General features: G+C 43.2%; 1 protein-coding gene across 9 annotated transcripts in view; it reads right to left on the bottom strand.

Annotated features, from left to right (window-relative positions):
- rab3gap1 (RAB3 GTPase activating protein subunit 1) overlaps positions 1–22641 on the bottom strand; it is a 61288-nt gene that overhangs the window by 24000 nt on the left and 14647 nt on the right. For 6 of the 9 annotated variants that reach the window (XM_085465368.1, XM_085465367.1, XM_085465360.1 and 3 more), the window contains exons 4-17: positions 19205–19260; positions 16727–16805; positions 16499–16631; positions 15450–15528; positions 14227–14346; positions 10918–11083; positions 9828–9927; positions 7554–7635; positions 7301–7369; positions 6274–6347; positions 5467–5559; positions 5154–5326; positions 4451–4552; positions 4101–4273 (exon numbers count right to left, since the gene is read on the bottom strand). In XM_085465368.1, the coding sequence (XP_085321494.1) occupies positions 4101–4273; positions 4451–4552; positions 5154–5326; positions 5467–5559; positions 6274–6347; positions 7301–7369; positions 7554–7635; positions 9828–9927; positions 10918–11083; positions 14227–14346; positions 15450–15528; positions 16499–16631; positions 16727–16805; positions 19205–19260 (1499 nt within the window). Of the gene's footprint in view, positions 1–4100; positions 4274–4450; positions 4553–5153; positions 5327–5466; positions 5560–6273; positions 6348–7300; positions 7370–7553; positions 7636–9827; positions 9928–10917; positions 11084–14226; positions 14347–15449; positions 15529–16498; positions 16632–16726; positions 16806–19204; positions 19261–19350; positions 19483–22641 lie in introns of those variants that run through there. The other 3 variants (XM_085465364.1, XM_085465366.1, XM_085465363.1) reach the window with 3 other exon arrangements.

Here is a 22641-nt window from a genome sequence, read left to right as displayed (position 1 = left end):
CACAGCACCATAGTGTGTCCCCACCTACTGCTAACAGCTTGGTATGCTAACTGCTCGGTGGGTCATTAAGACAGTACAGAAGAATAGTGCCTGTCCCTTTCCTTCCCTGGAGGACATGGTCAGCACTCGCTGTCTCAGGAGAGCCAATCAAATCTCATCTCATCCTGGACAGCACCTGTTCAAGAAACAGGACAGCCAGGCTAAGAAAACAGCTTTTCCCCTGGACCATCGATCACTGAACACTAAGCTCAGTGAACGGACCGAGTGAGCCTCCCTCCTACCTGAGACACTCCTGTGTAACATTCAGTATAATGTTCACTAATGCTGCCAAATGTAAGCTTACATCTAATACAAAACACCAGCATAACACGGGACAATTACACCCTCCCTCCATGGCTGCTGCCATCCAACCAGTGCAATACTCCCCTGGTTAAATGGTAAATGGACTGGTTCTTATATAGCGCTTTTCTACTCTTCTGAGCACTCAAAGCGCTTTACACAACTTGTGCATTCACCCATTCGCACAAGCACATTTTTCTAGGTGCTTTCTAAGTAACATTCTCTCTCACACACACACACTCCAATGAATGCATCGGCGAGCAATTTGGGGTTAGTATCTTGCCCAAGGGTATTTGGCATGCAGACTGGGGGAAGCCAGGAATTGAACCACCAACCTTCCGATCAGTAGACGACCCGCTCTACTGCCTGAGCTGCAGCCACCCTATTTTATTGCCATTTTATTCAGTTTGACGAATGAATGATGAGTGTAAGCAGGTAAGAATGTATGTAAGCTCTGCTCCAGTGTAATGCATAGGTACAACAATACGCTTTAACTTTAACATAGTTTGGTCACATAATTCAATTCAATTCAATAAAACTTTATTGATCCTGAAGGCTGACCCCGATGGAAATTGGGTTAAGGCTGCCGACCTTTGCCAGCGCCATCTTACCCTTCTGACCATACATACATGACACAAACATCACATGGGGAAGACAGGTCAGAGAGGTGTAACAATGGAAAATGCACCACATGAGGAAAGATAAGGAGAAAAAAATAACTCCCCCCAGACTGAGCTCCAACAGGGAGATCAGTTTGAGAACAGAAAAAAACACCTCTGCACATGAAAAAACTCTTAATACACGAAAGAAACACATGACAAGCAACAGGGGGGGGTAAAGGGTGAGAGACAGCCAGTGTAGACAGTACATCCGGGCCTGCGTGCGCTGGTCTCCTTGATCCACCGTCAGCATCGGAGGGGAATAAGCGTCGAAGGCGTTTGGAGGGGGGAGGAGTGTACATCTGCATGTGTATATATATGTCTGTGTAAGCGTGTGCGTGTCCAGAGTTCAGCTGAGGCAGTGTCCTCCTCCCTGCCAGGCTAAGTAAACAGTCTTCCAGCCAACCCAGGTGGCCTTGCATGGAGTGGGAAGAACAGTCTAAACACAGTCGTTATCAGGGAGTTGTTGTTCGGCCCCAGCCTTGAGCCCACAGCTGGGGCCGAAGGGGTATCCGCATAAGTGATGGAAGTTTTTACTTTAGTGCGAACAGCTCATATGAATTTCAAAGCTGTTCTAACACTCCGACACTGGTCTCTCAATCTCCCGTTGGAGAGCCGTGAGCTTCTCCATGATGTTATCAAACTTGCGCTCCGTGATGTTGTCATTCTTGTGCTCAGAGAGCCGATTCTGAGAACTCACGACTGTTAACTCAAAAGACACGACGTCGTAGTCTCACTCCAAGCGCTTTATTTGTTACGCCATTTTTCTCCACACCAACAACAACCCTTCGCAGGCAACAGTACTCTCGCAATATAACAGAAAATAACAAGTTAACAACGACCGCAGTGAGCTTCTCGAAGATGTGATCCAATTTGCACTCAGAAGTCTTATTCTGAGTATTCACAGCAGCCGTAAGCTTCTCCAAGATCTTATCCATGCTGCACTCAATGAGCTCATTTTGAGAAACTCACGCCTCTTCCCATCGTTTGAATCCCAGCGGGCAGCCTTGTGGGGGTTTGAACAGCTGGTTCCGCTTTCTTAATTCTTCGATAAGTCAGGGCCAAGCCAGCTCCGATCAGCCAGAACCCTGTTACCATGGTTCCGAATAGGTAGATATCTTCAGCACTCAGGCTCACCCGAGCCCAGACTTCTCGTTGAGAAAGGGGTGTCAATTGCATTCAGGGACCAGTTGATCAAATCCATAATTCCTCTTTTAGGTTTTAGAGAACAGACTGTGAGAGAGTGTTCCAGGGAAAAGTAATACAAAAAACACGAGACAAGACAAGGACATAAGAGGCTAAGCAGGGAAGCTAAGGGAGAGGAGGAGAGGAGAAAAGTGCGACCACCTTTGTTAAGAGCAAAACTCTTTGAATGCTGTAAACACACCGTGTTTGGGTGGCTTCATCCCAAAAACACCACAGCAACACTGAAGTCTGGAGGTGGGAGCATTATGATTTTGATGTTCCCAAAAAAATGTGTGATTGCTTAGAAAAGTTATGCATAAAAACTTTATAACAAGCTGCAAAAGGGACTGAGCCATTAAACATAACTCCAGGAAGGATGAATGGAGACATTGTTGATTAAAATCTGCTGCCATCTACCAGGATGATGAAGATGAAACAAGGATGGATGTTTCAGCAAGACCATGATCTCAAACACAGCCAATGGAAACTGTTGGTTTCAGAGAAATCAAGTAAAGCTGCTGGAACGGCCCAGCCAATCACCTGAGCCGAATCTGTGGGAAGGATCCACGGAGCATTCGGGATTTAGAGACTGTTTGTGTGGTGAGTGGGTCAAAGTCATGAGCAATGATGGGACTGGTTTCTCCATACAGAAGCTGCCATGAACTGTCATCACCAACATTTGTATAAAGTAATAAATAAATGTCTGTGTGTTTAATGTCCCTGTGTTACCGACATCTGGTGATAATTTCACATCAAAGCACCTTTAGAAATATATTTGCTTAGAGAACTGCTGACGTGTTCAATACATATTTTAAGGATGGGTATTGATAAGATTTTCACGATTCCGATTCCATTTTCGATTCTGTTTAACGATTCGATTCTTTATCGATTCTTTTTAAAAAAGGAGAACACTAAGGTCGATTAGCTTAGAACTTTGTTTTATATCTTCTCTTTGAACAAGATAGAAATTTAGGAGTAACATGGCCTTACAAACCCAACAGTGAGATCTTAATGATCCACAGCCTACGGCTCTTCAATGGGGTGTCCCAGGGTCCCCAGGAAAAAAAATTGTAAATGTTCTTCTGTAGCAATAACAAAGTATAACATAAATTATTCTGTAGCAATTACACAAGAATATCCAGTAATGTCCCTGCCTACAATTAAACACATTCACTTACTGAAAATCATCTGCTGTGGCAAATGGGTGCAAGCCTTTGACCACAAACTGAGTCACTGCTCGGTGACATTCGTCTATCCTGGCTTGAAAGGAGACGCTGCCGGTAGACTGCAGCGAGAACTGGCAGCATCTGAGCCAGACTCTGTCTCTCTCATCATGGTCACTAAATGCACAGTAATGGCAGGTTTGTAATAAGGCAGATCGCGCTAACATAATATGCACTGTTAGCTGATTATTTACCTGCCGCATTAACGGGAGAGGACGTGCAAACGTTACCGCTGCTGCTGGGTTGAGATTCACGAGTCTGGAGCGGAATTAAAAACACGACATTCATTTAAGGTCATCGCGTGTTTTGTGAGCAAATGCTTTTGCATATTCGTAGTGTTTCCTCCCTTAAATGAAATATCTACTTTGCAAGTATTGCAAGTTGCCCTGTTGTCATCCGTTCTCGTAAAGTATAACCAAACTTTTGAGCGTTTGAGCCGCTTACGCGCCGTGTTTCCTGCCAGGTAAATGACGCTCCGCAACGTGGTGACGTCATTCGGGGCGACTGGAATCGATAAGGGAATCGTTTGCAAAAATGGCAAACACTTCCAAGGAACTGAAACAGTGGGAACCGGTTCTCAACAAGAACCGGTTTTCGATACCCATCCCTACTTATTTTACCTGCTATAAAATGAAAATGTTAATATGTGTGACATCTTTAAAATCAAAGCAGCACGAGCCTGTGAGGTACCCACCCACAAATAAGATGGTTATTTTCCCACCGGTAACGCAACTCAAGGACAAACTCCTGCCAGAGGTGTCCAACAGCCCGCAGCCCACCGTAGTAATAGTTGACCAGACACACACACAGAGCCAGACGGTAGGTCAGACTGTCACTGGGGGCTGACTTCAGCTGGTGGAAAAGGTTCTACAACGAGGGAAAAGACCAGCATGAAATCAAACAGCAGGACACCAAATTTAATACATTCTAATAAAAATCCTGACAAAGTACTGACAGCACTGAGCCTGTCTTCACTCTGAAACTTATATTGGACCTGACCTGAGTGTAACCTTGAGTGTGCGAGTGGTGAAGAGGCAAACATACATAATCAGAGGTTTTCTCTTGCTCCGATGTCCCACTGGAGTTGGACAGCTGAGTGTTATTCTTACAGTCAGACTTCTCCACAGCAGCATCTGGAAACAGATACTGAGACACAAACACAAATAAATAAGTCTGTCATTTAGAAACTCTGTTGTTTTATAGATGTTAGAAGAATTAAACAAGTGCAGCTCACGTAGTCATCACTTCATGATAAAACACAGGATGCTGATCGCTCAGTGGCAAAAGCAGGATGTGACCAGAAGTAGACAATAAAAATAAGAACGCTGCCTGATATCCTGTTTAAGATGACGCTCTTGTGCTTTACTGAGCTGCTGTCAGATGGGATCAATATCTGTGGCCAGCACTCTAAGACATAAATGCAATTACGGCTGTAGTTTTAAGATTCAAGGCTGTCTTAGCTCGAGCTCGAGCTGCTGAGTGTGACGGGCTCAACAGTAACCAGGAAGGAAAAACTGTTTGTGACAAGAAGCAGAGGAGCCACATCAGTACGAGTCAAACTACCACACGCTGCGAGGTCTCTGCTGCTCTGAATATCACGCTCACCGTCTCCTAACACGGGATCCACACCTCTTCTGTCAGAATCAGTTTCCTCATAAAATGAGCTGAAACCATTAAAACTCAGTCAAGTATTAGTCAACTCCGACTAGTTAATGCCTTTTAAACAGGTTACATGATTAACTCTTACCAGAAGGACAGAATTGAGTATCTCGGTGTTAAGGGGCGACTCATCGATGCGTCGATGGCGGCGAATGTGCTTCCGGGCACTGTGCACCATGTTGGAGACAGACAGTTTGGAAATGGGCACAGTTGCTGCTGGCTCGGTCAGCTTGGACAAAGCAGAGCTGATATCACTGTTTTCTACAGACGACAAACACATCCAAGAGTTTCTGTTCAATTGCTGAGGCCCGGGTCAGCACAGATGCCCAGATCTCCCAGTAAGCTACGCACGTTTCCAGAATGCAGTATGGTCACTCAACAAGTAAAGCCAGGAACCTGACCTTTGCCCTCATCTTCAGCGTATCCTCTTCCAGGAATCTCCTCTGTAGACTCAGTCCTACAGCAGAGTTTAAAGAGCTCTGTCACAGCCTCACCTACAGGGAACACAAACAGTTACTGACCTGATATTTTCTTATTCAAACTTTTCATGAAGCACACGCTTCAGCACAGCGAAGCAGGACAACATCTGTGTAACATTTTCTAAATCATGGACGTGGCAACAAAAGAAAAGTCCACTTTACATCACATGTAAAGTGCTTGGGGCTGTCATGAGAGGCGGGGCACACCCTGGACAGGTCGCCAGTCTGCCGCAGGGCAAACACAGAGACAGACATTCACACCGTGGGAAATTTAGAGCCCCAATGAACCTGTCCCCACTAACTGCATGACTTTGGACTGTGGGAGGAAGTAGGAGGCCCACACATAGAACAATGAGGAAAAAAAGACACTTTATTTGTCCTTCACTATGTTCTTTCTATCGGTAGCTTGATTACATCCGTCTTATCTGCTGCGTATCATTTGATGCATGAATTTTAGCTTAGAAATAGTTTCCTCTGTGCTGTTTGGACAAAAAACAAAGCCATAAAAAGTCTTCACACATCACACAACAATGTGTATGTTTGTAATGGATCCAAGTGTATTAGCAACCAGAAAAATACAACATTAAGGTCAGTGCACTTAATGCACTGACCTTAATGTAGTATGTAGCGGTGTGTTTGAAATCTGTACTGACTAGTAAAACCTCTGTGGTCTGCCCCAAAGCATCATGGTCTCTGCCCCTGAGTGTCCCACTGATCAGTTTAACTTACCCAGTAAACACTGAGGATTTTCAGCCGTCCTGACTCGAACTGACCAGTGAGGAGCTTGAAGAGGGTCGAGGTCACTGTTGGGTGATAACCAGAGTAAACAGTAGAGGAGAGTTTCTGATACACTTTTAGTTAAAGGGTTTTTATAAGTAATGAGTCATGTTTGATTACATGTGACGTAGTCCTTCACCAGTAATCAAGATAATTACACATGTAAGCATTTCCTTATGTCACACTCAGTTTGTCCCTTCATGCTTGTTAGACCTGTGCCAGCTCTGTTTGGGCCTTACAATCAAACCCATGTACGTTTACCCTTTTAATAAACTGCTCCACCCATTTCCTACTTTACGAGTGAAATATGAAGCAATGCAGTGTGTACACGGATGCAACACTCAGTGCTCAGCGCAGCGTTTTGTGTGCTATAGTGCAAGTGAACAGCTCACTCCCATCAAAGCTTTTCCATTGGATCGTTAACACAAACACCAAATGTCAGGAGGACATGCGCCTCAAACTGGAGTTGTCTTTCTAGCCCGGGTACCTCATCACTCAGTGTGGTGCACTTTAGCCCACGCTAGCATTAGCTGTGGTCACTGGCTGATTAGTGCTGGTTTCTATGGGCTCAGATTGTGGTCAATTGTACTTGCAAATCAAATGTGTAGTTGTGAGCTTTGTAACCTTGTAAGCCAGACTATCTGAAGATTTTATGTTTGTGCATCTACAGATGAGAATTTGTGTGTTTGTAAAAAATATTTACACGAGTTACAATTTTTTTTTGTTAAGGTCGTCTTACAGACACAAAGCAACAAACTGTGTGTAAAACTCTGCGCTCAGGTTCCCTAGCAGTGTGTGAGTTTGAACTCACAAGTACAAAATATTTATGACCACAATTTGAGCCCATCGGTTTCCTCGTGGCTCAGCTGGTGACGCAGTTGCAGTGAGGCTGAGTGTTGCGAGGTAACAAAACGAACTAGCTGGTATATTGCAGCTGCTCTTAGTACAGTACACCAGAACACTGCACACACAGCCTTACCTGTACACGTCATTATCCACAACTATGCCTTCAGTAAGATGAGGCCAGGTTGTTGCGAGATGAAGTTCACTACAAAAGTGAAAAACAGAAACACAGTAACAGCAAACAAAGTAAGTCTTCCTCAGACCCACAGATAAGGATGATGATGAAGAGGCTCCGAGACCACGTGATAAGCAACAAAGCCGTCACACCGACTGCTCAGTGTGCAGAAAACATGTGACTGTAATTTTTAGAAAGTATCATCAGTTTTTACCTTATTGGCTCCTCACAGGCACCGAATGGAAACTTCCCAAACTCCACCCCCCCCACCTCGCCACCAAGGAGCGCATCAAAATCTGCCAGAAAAAACACAAAAAAACTGAATAATCGTTCAAACAGCAGAGCAGGCAGTCTGTCACCAGAGCCCACCCAGGGCGTCCTCACAGTCAGGGAGTTCAGTAACACAACCAACCTCTGTTTGTGACACACACACGTAAAACATATTGAACGCATCACCAATTGTCTACATATATTTCTAAAGGTGATGTTCACATGAAATTCTCACTAGATGTTGGTAACAACCCATCCAATCCACACATGCAGAGAAACAACTTTAAATCAAACAATATAACAAATAAACTCGATGTATTGTGAGTCTTTCTACGTACGATGGTGAAAATTCAAAATCCTGCTCCTCACATACAAGGTCTTAAATAAGGCTTTGCCAACTCCAGGCCTCGAGGGCTGGTGTCCTGCAGGTTTTAGATCTCACCCTGGGTCTACACACCTGAATCAAAGGATTAGTTCATTACCAGGCCTCTGGAGAACTTCAAGACATGTTGAGGAGGTGATTTAGCCGTTTAAATCATCTGTGTTGGATCAAGGACACATCTAAAACCTGCAGGACACCGGCCCTCGAGGCCTGGAGTTCGATGCCTGTGTCTTAAATAATCAGGCCCCATCTTATCTCAATGACCTTGTAGTACCATATCACCCTATTAGAGCACTTCGCTCTCGCTCTGCAGGCCTACTTGTTGTTCCTAGCGTATTTAAAAGTAGAATGGGAGGCAGAGCCTTCAGTTTTCAGGCCCCTCTTCTGTGGAACCAGCTTCCAGTTTGGATTCAGGAGACAGACACTATCTCTACTTTCAAGATTAGGCTTCAAACTTTCCTCTTTGCTAAAGCATATAGTTAGGGCTGGACCAGGTGACCCTGAATCCTCCCTTAGTTATGCTGCAATAGATGTAGGCTGCCGGGGGATTCCCATGATGCACTGGGTGTTTCGTCACTCACTATGTATTAACAGACCTCTCTGCATTGAATCATATTTGTTATTAATCTCTGTCTCTCTTCCACAGCAGGTCTTTATCCTGTCTTCCTTCTCTCACCCCAACCAATCACAGCAGATGGCCCCGCCCCTCCCTGAGCCTGGTTCTGCTGGAGGTTTCTTCCTGTTAAAAGGGAGTTTTTCCTTCCCACTGTCCCCAAAGTGCTTGCTGATCGGGGGTCATATGATTGTTGGGTTTTTCTCTGTATCTATTATTGTACGATACTGTGCAATATAAAGCACCTTGAGGCGACTGTTGTTGTGATTTGGTGCTGTATAAATAAAACTGAACTGAACTGAACAGGTAAAAATATGGCGACATCAGGAGTTTCAGACGGTGAGAGAATGAATCTCGCTGCAAAAGTAACGATGTTTTAAACCCTGCATGTCAACGTCTCCCTGCACACCAAGCAAACATTAAATAAACTGTTTTATAGTCACTGTCTCGACTTGTTTCTGTAATTTGATGTCATCCATTTTTTTTATTTTTGTCATTTTTATAGGAACAACAGAGCAGCTTTTTCATTTCAGTCGTTTTATTTTGACTCATGATTCTTTTCTTGACGTCGTTTTTTGTTGCTGTGATCTTTTGATGTTAAAGTCTAGTGTTGACCACAGAAAGAGACTTACTGTGATTATACTGTAATCTGTGAAAATCCTCTGTGTGCAGCTGATGGTTAAAAGAAAACATTTCAGTTCATTCAGATCATTTTTATGTTGACAATAGAAAACCATCCTGAATGGTCGGTTTGAATAAGTGCAAATTTATATGGTTTCACACAAGAAGCGTCTCATGATGGGTAAAACCAACAAGCTCTCTCAAGACCTTTGCACACTTAAGACTGATGGCATCGGCTACAGAAGAATTTCTAAGTTACTGAAGGTTCCAGTGAGCACTGTTGGGGCCATAAACCTGGCGTTGCCCCTGCAGGGTTTTTATTTATTTACGATAAACCAGCCACGACCAAGCGCTCCCCACACGATTTCAGACAGACGAGTGAAAAGACTTATCAGAAGAACGACCTGGAACCAGCAGGTACAATCGTTCCACAGGAAACAACAACATGACCTGCATCACACACACGCCTCCTAAAAGCCACTGGCAGGGTTTCTGGATGTCAGCCACTTGCTGACATGTATTTAAAAAAATTTAATAATTTCTTAATAATAATATTACATTTTTTTTATTTGTGTATTAATACCATAACATGTACTGCCTACCTGGAGGCTGCTGTGGCCATGAATACTGCTGCCAGTCTTGGAGCACGTAGGTGAAGCGAATGGCGATGTTGACTGGAGGCAGAGGGAACAGGGAACAACCCTGATGACAACAGGAAGACATCAGCTCATGTTTATGGTAACAAGCTGCAGCATTAATCTCTCTGTACAGGCGTGGATTACACCTCGTCATTGTCGGCTGTTTCTGGGAACATACTGAACACATTTAACCCTCATGTGTGGATGATGACAACATCAATCAGGATTTTTATTCTTCTTTAGGAATGAATATAAGATTTTTGAACTTCATTTTTTAAATGTCCACTTAGGTGGACAACATCGGTTTTGACTTATGAAGGGTATGGAGACATCAGTGTGTAGTGTTTCTGTGCAAGTTTACCATCAACATCAACACAAATACAAGAAAACAGCCTTTGAATAGCTGCAGACCACTGTGCATGAAAGGGTTAAACAACGTGATGTCTGGGAATCCATTGTGTTTCCAGGAATAGGAATAAACAAAGTTCAAACAAACTGATCATTAAACCAACATCCACTTCCTAACAGTCTTTATTTTATTCACAAATTAATTTCACAAAAATCCAGAAACCGAATTTACACAGAATTAGACGTCTTCTTCTTCCTCTTCTGTTTTCCCAATGTTCACATAACTAAGCAGTGTGCTGTACTGTTATCAACCTGCTCTTTGATGAACTATTACAAGAATATATTCCTATTATAAGATAAGATGTTTGTGTTATTTTCAAGTTGAATACAGTTTTTGTGTGACTGTCAGAGCACAGCAGGAGGAGGAGGAGGAGGAGAGACTGTACATGAGCAGGAAAAACCAGATGAATAAATGTTTTAGAAAATACATTTACATGCACTTCGTGGATGCTTTTATGATTATTAGTTGCATTTAACAGGATTCACATCGTCCTAAAATGGTCTGGAACAGGATGCTGAGGTGATACTTGTAGAACATGGGTACATGACGCTCTGTGGCTGCACAATTTTAATTTTTCTTTATTAAAAACAAACAAACAACCTTGAAATATGATCCATATAAAGATGTTTGTTCCAGAGCACTTACTATCTTAGATTTGAAGATGTCGAGCAGGCCGGACAGGTGGTTGTACTGCACGGGCGCTCGACGCAGGTGAACGATCTCAAAGTCGGTGCGCACGCCTGGTCCTTTGCACTCTCCGGCATACATCCGCCTCCACTTCTGCTGGATCTGCACAAACATCGGCACCTGACTGAACACAAGATAAACAGCAGAAGGCATTACTAGCAGGATCTCTGGTACACGCCCGACATCCAGCTTCAGTTTCTCTCAACCAGCAACAATCCAGCTAAACTAAACAGTCCGACTGAAACACAGAGCAACAAGCTGCAGAACTGCATTGTACTGGCATGTATGTCAGCACTGTCACTGCACGGACCGCTGAGTGCTACACAGACTGGTTTTAATATGTTGTGTTCATTGGCGTAATCTGGGGCTGCAGCAATTCATCACTTCTAAAAAAAATCCTCCAAACCAATTCTTTGCTGCGATGCTGCGATGCAGCGTGCTCTGTAGCACAGACTTGTTCAACGATGTAAACGTGTGTGAGGGATAGGTCAGTAGGTAAAGTGGCTGCCCCGGGATCAGAAGGTTGGGGGTTTGAATCAAGTGAAAAGCTAAGCTGAGGTACCCCTGAGCAAGGTCCCTACACACTCCCCAGGCGCTGCATTGGGTGAATGGGTTAAATGCAGAGTTATTTCGCTACGGCCTACGGGGACTAACACATATACATTATTCAGCCACATTTGTGAGTATAAACAGCCATGCAAACCAAACTTATTTAGGAGCAGCATGTGAATAAAAGGTCTGACAACATTAAGCCCACACATCCCCAGTGTTAAACAAAAACACTGATAACACAGCAGCAGTGATGATGACGCTGCAGTTTGACGTGGAGCTGAAGTTTACACACTGACAGGAGCAAAGAGGCGTTACTGAGACGGTGAGCTCAGGTAAAGTGAAAGAAAACTTCTTTCAGCAGCGCTGCTCTCGTGATCATCATTAAAACCTTTATTCTGAAAGAGCTCGTCCTCCATCACAGCAGGAAAGCTACAGAAGTCAGGCTACATTCAAATATGTTGATGAACTATTCATTTAGTCTGATACCATGTTTACATGTCACAGCCTGCAACCGTCGCATTTTACCTGCAGCAAACAGGGGTGAGTCTAAAGGGGGGGCATGGGGTGGATGAGACCATGTTAATTTAAAGGCTTTTTAACATTTTTCAGATTGATAGTGAAATAATATAAAAAATAAAAGCCAATCTAAATGTAAAACTCTTCTTCCAGTAGAATAACAATAATAATAATAAATTGTATTTATAAAGCGCCCTTCAAGACACCAAAGGACACTGTACAATAGATAAAAACACATAACAGAACACTGACACAATGAAGAGCAATAAAAACAAAAGTAAGAGATAAAATGAACAAACAGTGGATTCACAGTGAACATGCAGATTTGAACAGATGGGTTTTGAGTTGAGATTTGAACTGGGGGAGAACCAGTGTTTCTTATATGTGGGGGCAGAGAGCTCCACAGCCTGGGAGCAGAGCAGCTATAAGCTCTGCTTCCCATGGTGCTGAGGCGGAAGGGAAGCACAGAAAGCTGGATAGAAGAAGAAGATCGAAGTGAGCGGGCAGAACAGGTAGTGCTGAACAGGTCAGAAAGGTAAGGAGGAGCGAGGTTATGAATGGCCTTGAAGGTGAGCAGAAGTTTGTATATTATCTGGAACTCCACTGGGAGCCAGTGAAGTTCCTGAAGAACAGGTGATGTGCTGGTAGGAGGGGGTTCTGGTGATAATGCGAGCAGCAGAGTTCTGAACCAGTTGAAGCTTATGGAGGGATTTATGGGGGAGACCATGCAAAAGAGAATTGCAGTAGTCAATACAGGAGGTAACGAGACTGTGGACAAGAATGGACGAAGACTGGGTGGAGAGAGAAGGACGTAATCTGTTAACGCTGCATACCCCACCTCTCAACTTTAAATCCATGTAGACATTGAGGGTTCTCGGGAGGGGCCGTGCTAACACCTGCTGCTCTCTGGCAGCAGCACCATGCTCTCCCATGTTTTAAATGCACCTTAGAACAACACGCAGCAACACTACACATGAGCGAGAGGAGGGAGGTTTGGGGTCTTCACACACCCCCGTTCTCTGCTGGCCATCGGGGCCTCTTCCTGGGCAAAGGGGGCCCTCGGGCCTCCGGGCCTGCGGCTCGGTTCACTCTGGCACAGCTGGCTGCCGGCAGAGCCGGTGGGCACGCCACTGCAGCCCCCTCTGGCTTCTGCTCCGTGGCTACTGGGGTGACCCCTCGTCTGGGGCTCTCCTCAGCTCTTCCCAGGAGGGTGGCACGGATGCCCCTCCGGTGGTCCTCCTTGGGCTCTCACACTCTGGGGCCTCTGGATGTCTGGAGCCTGGATCTCCTCCATGCCTGCTTCATGCCCTGGAGAATGGGCTATGGCTCTCTACATCCTCTTGCAGACCGTTACATGGGGAAACCTTTTGAATACAAGCGCGCTGATCCACACAGGTGTGCACACGGGTGTTCACTGTTCATAGACATAAACTACACCTTTATTGGTGCTATTTCCAAGCACATTGTGCGCTGTCTGTCCTGCGTGCTGCACAACAACATTCAATATTTAGTATTTACTGCTGTTTACACTTAGCTAGATTAATGCGATGGTGTTGTGTTTAGTATGTTGCTTTGTTTTTTTTGCTTGTTTTCTTTTCTTTTTCTCTCAACAGGTGATCCAGAAGATTTTTTTCTCTTCTTTCTCTTTTTAAGTGCCCTCTCTCACTGTCCCTCTCCCCTTCTGTTTTTCTTTTCCTTCCTCTTTCTTTCTCCCTTTCCTATCCCTCAGTCATGTCTGTCCCGTCTGTAACAACTGAAAATAAAATAAAATAAATAATAACAACAACAAAGGTCGATCAAATGGACCAGTACGGCAATGCCACGATGATCCATTTGGCAAAGTAAATCCATTGGGTCTCCTTGTTGGTCTTCAGACAACAATTCTGACGGCTAAAAAACCAAATGGGACAGGCAAAAAAAAAAATGCTGCATAGATGGAAACAGGCAGAATAGGTGAAATTATTGATGTGAGATTTATAGGAAAGTGAACTGTCTAGGATGACACCAAAGCTCTTAACCTGAGGAGAAGGGAAAACTGTGGCGTTATCGATAGTGAGAGAGAAATGGTTCGCCTTCAAAGGGTGAACCATCACTCCTTCAGTTGCACACTTAAAACTCAAACATGAACACACATCACACCGTCAGGAGGCACTAATGTGCTCACAAAACCTTCCACGCAGTGCGATGACCGTAACTTACCAGCCACTGTTGGCCAGAGAGATGGAGATGGAGCTTAGAAGCAGGTTGCATTTCGACTCACTGATGACGGCCTCACAGTTCGTTCCAGGGCTGATGACCACAAACTCTCGTATGCCAAACCTACCAAGACATACAGCATCACAGCAGACATTTATCCACATAGGATGGAAGAAACATTTGCTTCATTCTGTATGCTGTTAGATCCCTTGGTAACAATAAAGACCATCACTAATCAATGGGATATTATTTTACTATTTCACTCTGAAGAAAAATAAAATATTCAGAAATTGTCTGAATTACCTCTTTGTAGACGCATCTATGATTCTCTGCTTATATTTACGAAGTCTTTCTGGCAACTCAAAGCCAGAAACACTTGCACTTTCTGGACTTGCTCTCTTAAATGAAAGACACACTTAAACTATATGTTCATGTTGCACTTTATGCTATGCACTGTATCTAGCTCACATATCCATTTAACCTGTGGGATTATAATATTATTTTATGCCATGTTAGACCCCTAATTAAAGATTGTGAATTATTATGTAGTTTTAGTTTGCATTATTCTCCTGAATTAGACGAAGCTGATAACTATTGCATTTGTTAAACTGATTTGCATTACATTAGACTGCTGATTTATTGTGAATGAATGATATTGTTTTATGATGCATTATACTGCTGAGTTATAAGAAATAGTGTTCGCAGAAAGTCATCGCCTTATTTGTCTGATTAGAAGAGAACAGAACATACTGGAGAGGTTTTCTGCCCCATCTCAGCAGGAGCAGATAAACAGGGAGCCAAGGTCGTAGCTTAGGCGCCGTGTGAGGGAAAGAATGTGAATGTTTAGGCTTTATGATTAGGTGGGGGCCACTAGAGGCTATAAGAGTTTGATCAATGCTCCACCATTTTGAGATCTGATGCTGTCTGCGTACGGTGTCCATCTCCCACGCGTGTGATCATTAAAATCATCGTTTGACTCAACCCGGCTGGACCAGTGTTGTTATTTTGGTTTTTCCTCTTGTATCCATCCCCAATATTTGAATCCGTAACAAACCTAACATGCACATCTTTGCACTGTGGAGGAAACCTGCGCAGGCACAGTTACAGGATGCATCTCCACACAGATTTGATCCGGGACCTTCTCGCTGTGAGGCGTGCAGATAAATGACTCCACTCCACTTTGAGTGAAGCAGTTTTTTAGCATAAAAAGTAAAGACTAAACTTACCATCTGACCAGGCAGTGGGCTCGTGGAGGGAAATCATTGTTCATACAGAGAAGATCCTGCATTGCCAACGGTATAGCATCTGCCAATAGAAGAACTGTGTCAAAAACATTGTTCATTTTAAACACCATCTAAGGTGCATATGATTATTAAAGTGGGACATCTACCAAAATAACTGTACTGGGTTGACTTTCACAGATGCTCATTTCTGTTGCGGCCACAAGGTGGCAGTAATTTACTGTCCTGTACATCACTGGTGTCTCTAATGATGTACAGGACAGACCCAGCTGACTTACAGGCCAATCTCCAACCTTCCTTTCATATCAAACATCCTTGAAAGAGTAGTTGTCAAACAGCTAACAGATCATCTGCAGAGGTTTATTTGAAGAGTTTCAGTCAGGTTTCAGAGCTCATCACAGCACAGAAACAGCTTTAGTGAAGGTTACAAATGATCTTCTTATGGCCTCTGACAGTGGACTCATCTCTGTGCTTGTCCTGCTAGACCTCAGTGCAGCGTTCAATTTCAAAGATGGAGCCTTGCTACCCTCCTCAGTGGACGCCCACTGCCATTCACAACCAAATAAGCAAGTATCCAGGTAACATTTCTGCTTTGCCTGCTTTTATTTGTACAAAGAAAAAAGGTGTTTATTCCTTTTTTTAAGCGGATACATCCAAACCTCGTGCTTTTTCCAAGGTTTACTTCATCAGTGTTTCAACAGTGGTGTGGGAGCAGGCTGTGGTACAAGCCAGAGTCAAAGCATGAAAACCAGAGGATGGAGGCCCACAGCTGTGCCCTGGGATGATGTTAATAATAATAATAAATATTTCTGCAAACCTGCAGGATAATAAAAACTAAAGCTACATAATAAAGGGTGTGGAGTCTGGATGTCAGCTTGTCATCGTTCTGATAACAAAATTCTGAAAACGTGACGGTCCTTCCACCACAGCCTGCATGTGCACTGAGCAGGACTGTCCAACACTGTCGACATCATTCACAACAAACAGTCAATGAAAAGCTGATGTTGATAATAGTGCAGACAAAGTGACTCTACCTTCCTCGAGGTTGTCCTTCCCATCATCCTCTTCACACTCTTGTTTCAGAAAGTAGTGGCTTATGTAGAACTTGAAGTCAGCAAAATTAATTTCCTGCGACTTCTCCGCCCAGGTTCCACTGGTGTATTCCCCCTGTGTTCAGATAATGCAGCATCATACGATGAAGGTGAGATACTTCCTTTCTGCATACTTCACACGCATGTAAAGATTTGATGAGTAAAAAATACCTTCTCTGGAGAAACCTTCCGTGCAGTGTTCCCTGTCAGCTTCCAATCATTAAGCACTTCCTCCACTCTGGACACAAAACTTCAGGCAGATGAACAGATTAGCCCAGCATACAAGCACAGTGTCTGGTTCATGCTAAATAACCACTGAAACTAATCTTCAGAAATGAATTTCCCTCCAAGCACACTGTGCTTTAAATATTACATCTACAGTAAGCAATGAATATGACTGAATGCAAATGTTAACTGTGATTCGTTAAAGAGGCTGCAGCCATTTGAACTGCCTCTGCACACACGAGCTGCACCAACCAATGGATCAACATATTAGGACATGACAACGCAGTACAAACAACCATTTAGCCCCCCCCCCTCCCCCCTCCTCGTGACCTTTGGTTAGTGGCATTGTGATTTTGGAAGGAACCACTAAAACAAGAATCAATCTGATGCTAACACTGGCCAACCAGATCAGCTGCCTCAGTGTCTCAGAGTCCCTTGTTTTTTTTTCAGTGTGCGCTCGTGTTTCTCGTCATTTAATATATTTATTTAAGGGCTGGCTGTAGCTCAGGAGGTAGAGCAGGTCAGCTGCTGATCAGAGGGTTGGTGGTTCGATCCCCGGCTCCCCCAGTTTGCATGCCAAATATCCTTGGACAAGATACTAACCCCGACTTGCTCTCCAATGCATCCATCAGAGTATAAATGCATATGTATGATAGTTAGAAAGCGCTCACCGTATAGATAATAGTGAGTGTGGCATGTTGTATAGACCACTTTGAGTACTCCAGGAGAGCAGGCAAGCGCTGTATAAGAACCAGTCCATTTATTTTATTACTGATTTTGAGGTTGAAAATTCCGACTTTTGACAGAGTGACTCTAATCTGTACCATCTAGCTATATTTAGTTTATTGTCACCTGACAAACACAAGGAGCCACAGCCTACTGGTTTACTGCTGTTTTGTTTAAAAAACAAAAACAAACAAACAACAAAAAACCCCAGCCTCCAACAGCACTGTAAACAACGGTAGACGGGTGCATAATAAGCAGCGAATAATGCAGAAAACAGACTTGAGATGGGAAACTTTTCTTGAAGCACACAGAGAGAGAGAGCTGTACAGGAAGTGTGATTTTATTGTGGTGGAAGCAAACCAGCCAAAGTATAAGAGATTTAATGACGATGAGTATCAAACGTGAAGCCTAGTCTGGATCTTCTTTTGCTGCTGGTTCAGTCAATTTTGGTCAGAGTGACAAAACCTGCAGCTCAGACTCTGTGAGCGGTCAGCTCATACGTCTGTGTACGTGCCGTCGGGTGAACGGTCCACGCTCTGTGTTTACGTCTTTGTGTGGAACCCGTGCAGCTGCTCTCATTTACTGTTTCAGCTGTTTGGTGATTGTTGAAATCGTTTTGTGAGGTTTAACCTGAGATTCTGGAGTTTCTGGCAAAATACATTTATATTTAAAATCGATTCAGGATTTAATGAATCAATATCACTTTATTCAAGCTAAAATCGATTTTAATTGGAATATCGATTATGGAAACCCACTCCTAGTTCAAACTTCTGGCTCAAGCCCTAACAAGCAGGTGAGTTCCTTATTGACAAATGTGTCTAATTACAGGTCAGTTCTTGGAAAATGCATTTTATTTAACGCACATTTTGTAATAATACATTTTAGTTGGCTATAGTTTGTTTGGTAATCAATATCCAGAAGATTATTTAAAAATGGCTCACACATATGGCATCAGTCTTCCTATTCATCTACACCGGAAGCACATCTATATCTGTGCAGTGTTATAGTTTTAGTTAGTGATGGGACGTTCTGTATCGAGGCTTCGGAGCGTGTGTCGAGTAATGGAGGGGGCGTTTCCGCGAAGCGCGTATCGAGGCTTGCTTCATTTATGGGAGGAGCTGAAAATGATGACGTCCGAAGCCTCGCTGCCCGGCTGTACCACGTGACTGGTTCATGAAGCGGTTCGAACTTTGCCGCAAATAATCATTTTCCATACTGCCAGCATAAATATACACAGTATACTGCCATCACTACACTATAGGTGTTTTACACACTCCTTTTGTTGTTGACATTTACAGGCTGTGTGCAAAATGCCACACTCTTCAAATTCATGCCAGCTATTATTTTTACGTCCAGTAGGTGTCCTGCTAGAGCAAATGAAGCTTCATGAAGCTTCGCGTTGGGGTGAACCAATTCGATGAAAAGCTTCAGTGCTTCATGGGGCTTCATCTGCCCATCACTAGTTTTAGTGATGCTGGTGTGCGATATCAGAGTGGTGGTAAATGTATATGCACAGATACACAGCCTCACTCTTTAGCTTGACTATTTGAGGTTAGGTTCGCTGTAATATACAATCATGTTGTTATGTTTAGGCCTGAAGAAATAAATGCAGGTTCGTGTCTCCCGAGGGCGAGCTGTGCGGAACACGTAAAGCTGTGGACTAATCCTAGTTTTCAGAGTAATGACCAGCTGGCTTACCGCTCCCACTCGGACGCAGTGGTGAAGTCGGTGATCTCGAAAACCTCCGACTCGGGCTGCAAAACACAAACGTAAACGTAAAATCAGCTGTCGTATTGTTACAGCGCGCTTAACAACCACACTGACATGTTACAAAACAAACTCACATCGCTATCAGCAGCCATGTTGTTGCCTTTGGCTGCCTGATCGGTTCCGGAAACTAGGATGTTTTTCTACGCATGTGCGAAAAGGTGGTCGCTTCCTCTATAGTTCTTTCACAATAAAAGAAAACAAACAAATTCTAAATTCAGTTAAATTTTATTTGTGTAGCGCCAAATCACAACAACAGTCGTTGTGCAAAACTCATTCAGGCATTTAATGACAGGTTTCAAGATGTGAAGAATATCCAAAAGGAACTGGAGATGTTTGCTACGCCGTTTAATGTGCAACCATCTGTGCCAGACACTTTCCAAGTGGAAATAATTGGGCTGCAAAACAACTACGAGCTCAAAGCTAAGTATAACAGCCTCTCTCTGCTGGACTTTCACAAACTGTACTTTCATGCTGAGGCTTTTCCCATCCTGGCGAGACATGCCCTGAAATGTGCATCTCTGTTTGGGACAACGTACCACTTTGAACAGGTCTTTTCAAAACTGACTCTTGCAAAGAGGCGCTTCCACTCAAGACTAACTGAATCAAACTTGAAAAAGCAGCTTCGAGTGGCATCATCATCATCACTGCCAGCTGACATCAGACACCTCGCCAAAAAGAAACAGTTCCAGCCATCTCATTAGGTGAGTCTGATGAGCAGAAATGCAGCAGTAACACAGCAGCAGCCCAAGCAGAGAAGCCTCCTCCAGCTTGTCCGGGGAACGCCAACCCATTCTCAGACCAGCCAAGAGATGTTAATATAAGCAATTAGCAGGGTGTGTCAAAGAGTGAACAGAACATCGCCGAGTCAGCTGACAGCTCCATAAAATGTGTTTCCTACAGCAGCAAACAGGCTTCAAGAAGTGACAGTAAGGAGAGGTGTCAAGATCTGTGGGCCAGTCGGCCTCTTGTGTAAAGGACACAGTGATGCTGAAGTCATAGAGGCTGTGGTCAGGTCAGTCAGCCCAGGTTTCAGTATTCCTGACATGCCTGAGATAAAAGGACCTCACTCCCCGTTAGTTAAAGGAAATATTGAAAGCTCATCAAAAAACTGCTGACTTAACTCTTTGTGCTTGCATTTGCTCTCAGGAAGGCATCAGTGCAGCACTGTACCAGTGACAGTGAGGAAAGGTTATGGCTCAAGAACTGCTCCAAAATCGAATTACCACCTCATTCCTGAAAAGCAGGCAGTTTATGAAAGATTTTGAGAATATATCAGTGATTCTTGAGATAAGGGACAAAACATGTCCAAAGTTTCTGTCAACACCATCAGATTTTTTAAAAAGTACAAAAAAATCAGGAATTATTGTGGGTAACTTACACTGTGAGGACCCCTTTACCACTTCCTGTTTGATACACATGCCATGAGGTCACTGCTCTGGTGAGTTTTTTTAATTTTTATTTCATTTATTGCATACCTTTCTGATAAAAAAAACTCTGTGTCACACCCATAGTGCATCAACACCACAGTAGAGGCCATAAGCAACTGATGAAAAACAAGATGGCGTCTGTCAGAAAAACGTGCTATGAGAGAAAGTAGGGTATTTTGTCAGCACCATCAGGATTTTTGCCTGACGGTGTTGACCCTTTTTCTAATGATTTTGGCAAATGTCACAAAAGTGTCCTATTCACTAATTATATTAAGTTATTTTTATTACTATTTCAGTCATATTACTTCCTGTGTATTTTACTGATATTTCTGCTTTACAGATGTGTTGAATATTATGGAATTTGCCTGATCTTGAATCTCATAGTTAATGTATACTTTATTAATCCTGTAGGAAAATGCTTAGTCCTCTGCATTTAACCCATTTACTCAGTGAAGCAGTGGGCAGCTACCAATCCATGACCCGGGGAGCAGTGTGTAGAGACGGTACCTTGCTCAAGGGTATCTCAGGATAGCCGCTGTTCAGTGGATTTGAACCTCCAACGATCATGGGGCAAACACTCTATCTACTGAGCTATCTCTGCCCCGAGAGCTGGTCTTTTAAGTGATGATGTATGAACCCTGCTTTCGGGTCCAAACTACTGTGTTTATTAAGGCTGTTGTGTTTTAACATGTTTTTATTCTTTTTTTATCTTGTTCTATTTAATCTGAACAAGCCCCTAAAAACAGTCAGTGATCACTGTCAGCCTAACCATCGGGAACCCTCACGTTAACTTTTATCAAGTGGAAAAAAGTTTCACTGTGTTTATGTTACGCTAACATAGCTGTGTCGCTAGCAATCACGTAGCACATCATTATATACCAGCTAGTCCAACATCAGTAACCCTACAAACGCCACTGCTGTTTAGTTTTGTCTTCATTTATGTTGGAAGTGATAGCAGAGCTGGTGTTAAGGTGGAAACCGGCGAGCTAACTTCTAACTCTGTTAAATTTCATATATTCTGTTTTCATGGATGCCTGGATGTTACACCTGGTAAAACAGCCACACTGATCATTTTATTAAAGATGAAAGAATTTAGACAGTTTGTAACTCTCAGTGATGCCGCAGAGTTCCTTTGACTTTGGGATCTGCAGCGGAGTTTGGACCTGGAAACGGCTAATGACATCAGACTTAAAGACCGGATAGCATTTCTGTTGCTTAATACATATTTGTGTTGTGAATATTCATCCTTAATATGTGTAAATGCATATGCTTCAGAAAAATTATAGCAATTACAAAATGGTACATTTCAGGCTAGAATAGCAAAGGGGAAGCTGTCAGTAGAGGAACAAAAGAGAAGGAACAGGGAGGATCAAAAAATAAGTAGAGAAAAAATTAACAGCCAGCCTGAGTTTCTCATAAAGGGAAAGATGGACAAATAGAGTGAAAGAGGGAAAAATAAAGAACATCAGTGATCTGAAAGGAAGAGAAAAAAGGCAGAAGAGAAGGTTTTGGAAACTAGCACAGAGAGTCAAAAGTAGAGAAAGTCCAGCAGGGTCTAAACACACAACCACAGAGTACTTTAGGAATCAAGGAGTAGTAGGCAGCTACTTGCTGGTGAACTATTAAGATGTAGAACTTGACATGTGCAAAAACAGAATTGTTATGATGTGTCTTGTGATATTACAAAGGTTGTTAAGATTTAATGGTCATTTTGAAAGAAATAATATCTTGCTTTCTACTCGTGTGTCACCACTTGTCAACTCCATAATATGGATTTTTTGTTTATTTTTCTGTTTTGAAGAACCATATATTTTCCTCCCTCATGATCTTCCAATAAAAATACGTAATTTTCTAAATAAATATGTAATTTTCATGCTGCTAAATATGATTGTTTCTTATGGAGATTAAATACAAGCTTCTGAAAATATGTATGACTGT

This window comes from Copadichromis virginalis, linkage group LG8 (genome assembly GCF_057382275.1).
Source record: "Copadichromis virginalis isolate Kocher_CV1m ecotype Utaka linkage group LG8, C_Virginalis_male_GT1.1, whole genome shotgun sequence".
In the NCBI taxonomy this organism is placed as follows: Eukaryota; Metazoa; Chordata; class Actinopteri; order Cichliformes; family Cichlidae; genus Copadichromis; species Copadichromis virginalis.
This window is presented reverse-complemented; position numbering and strand designations above follow the sequence as displayed.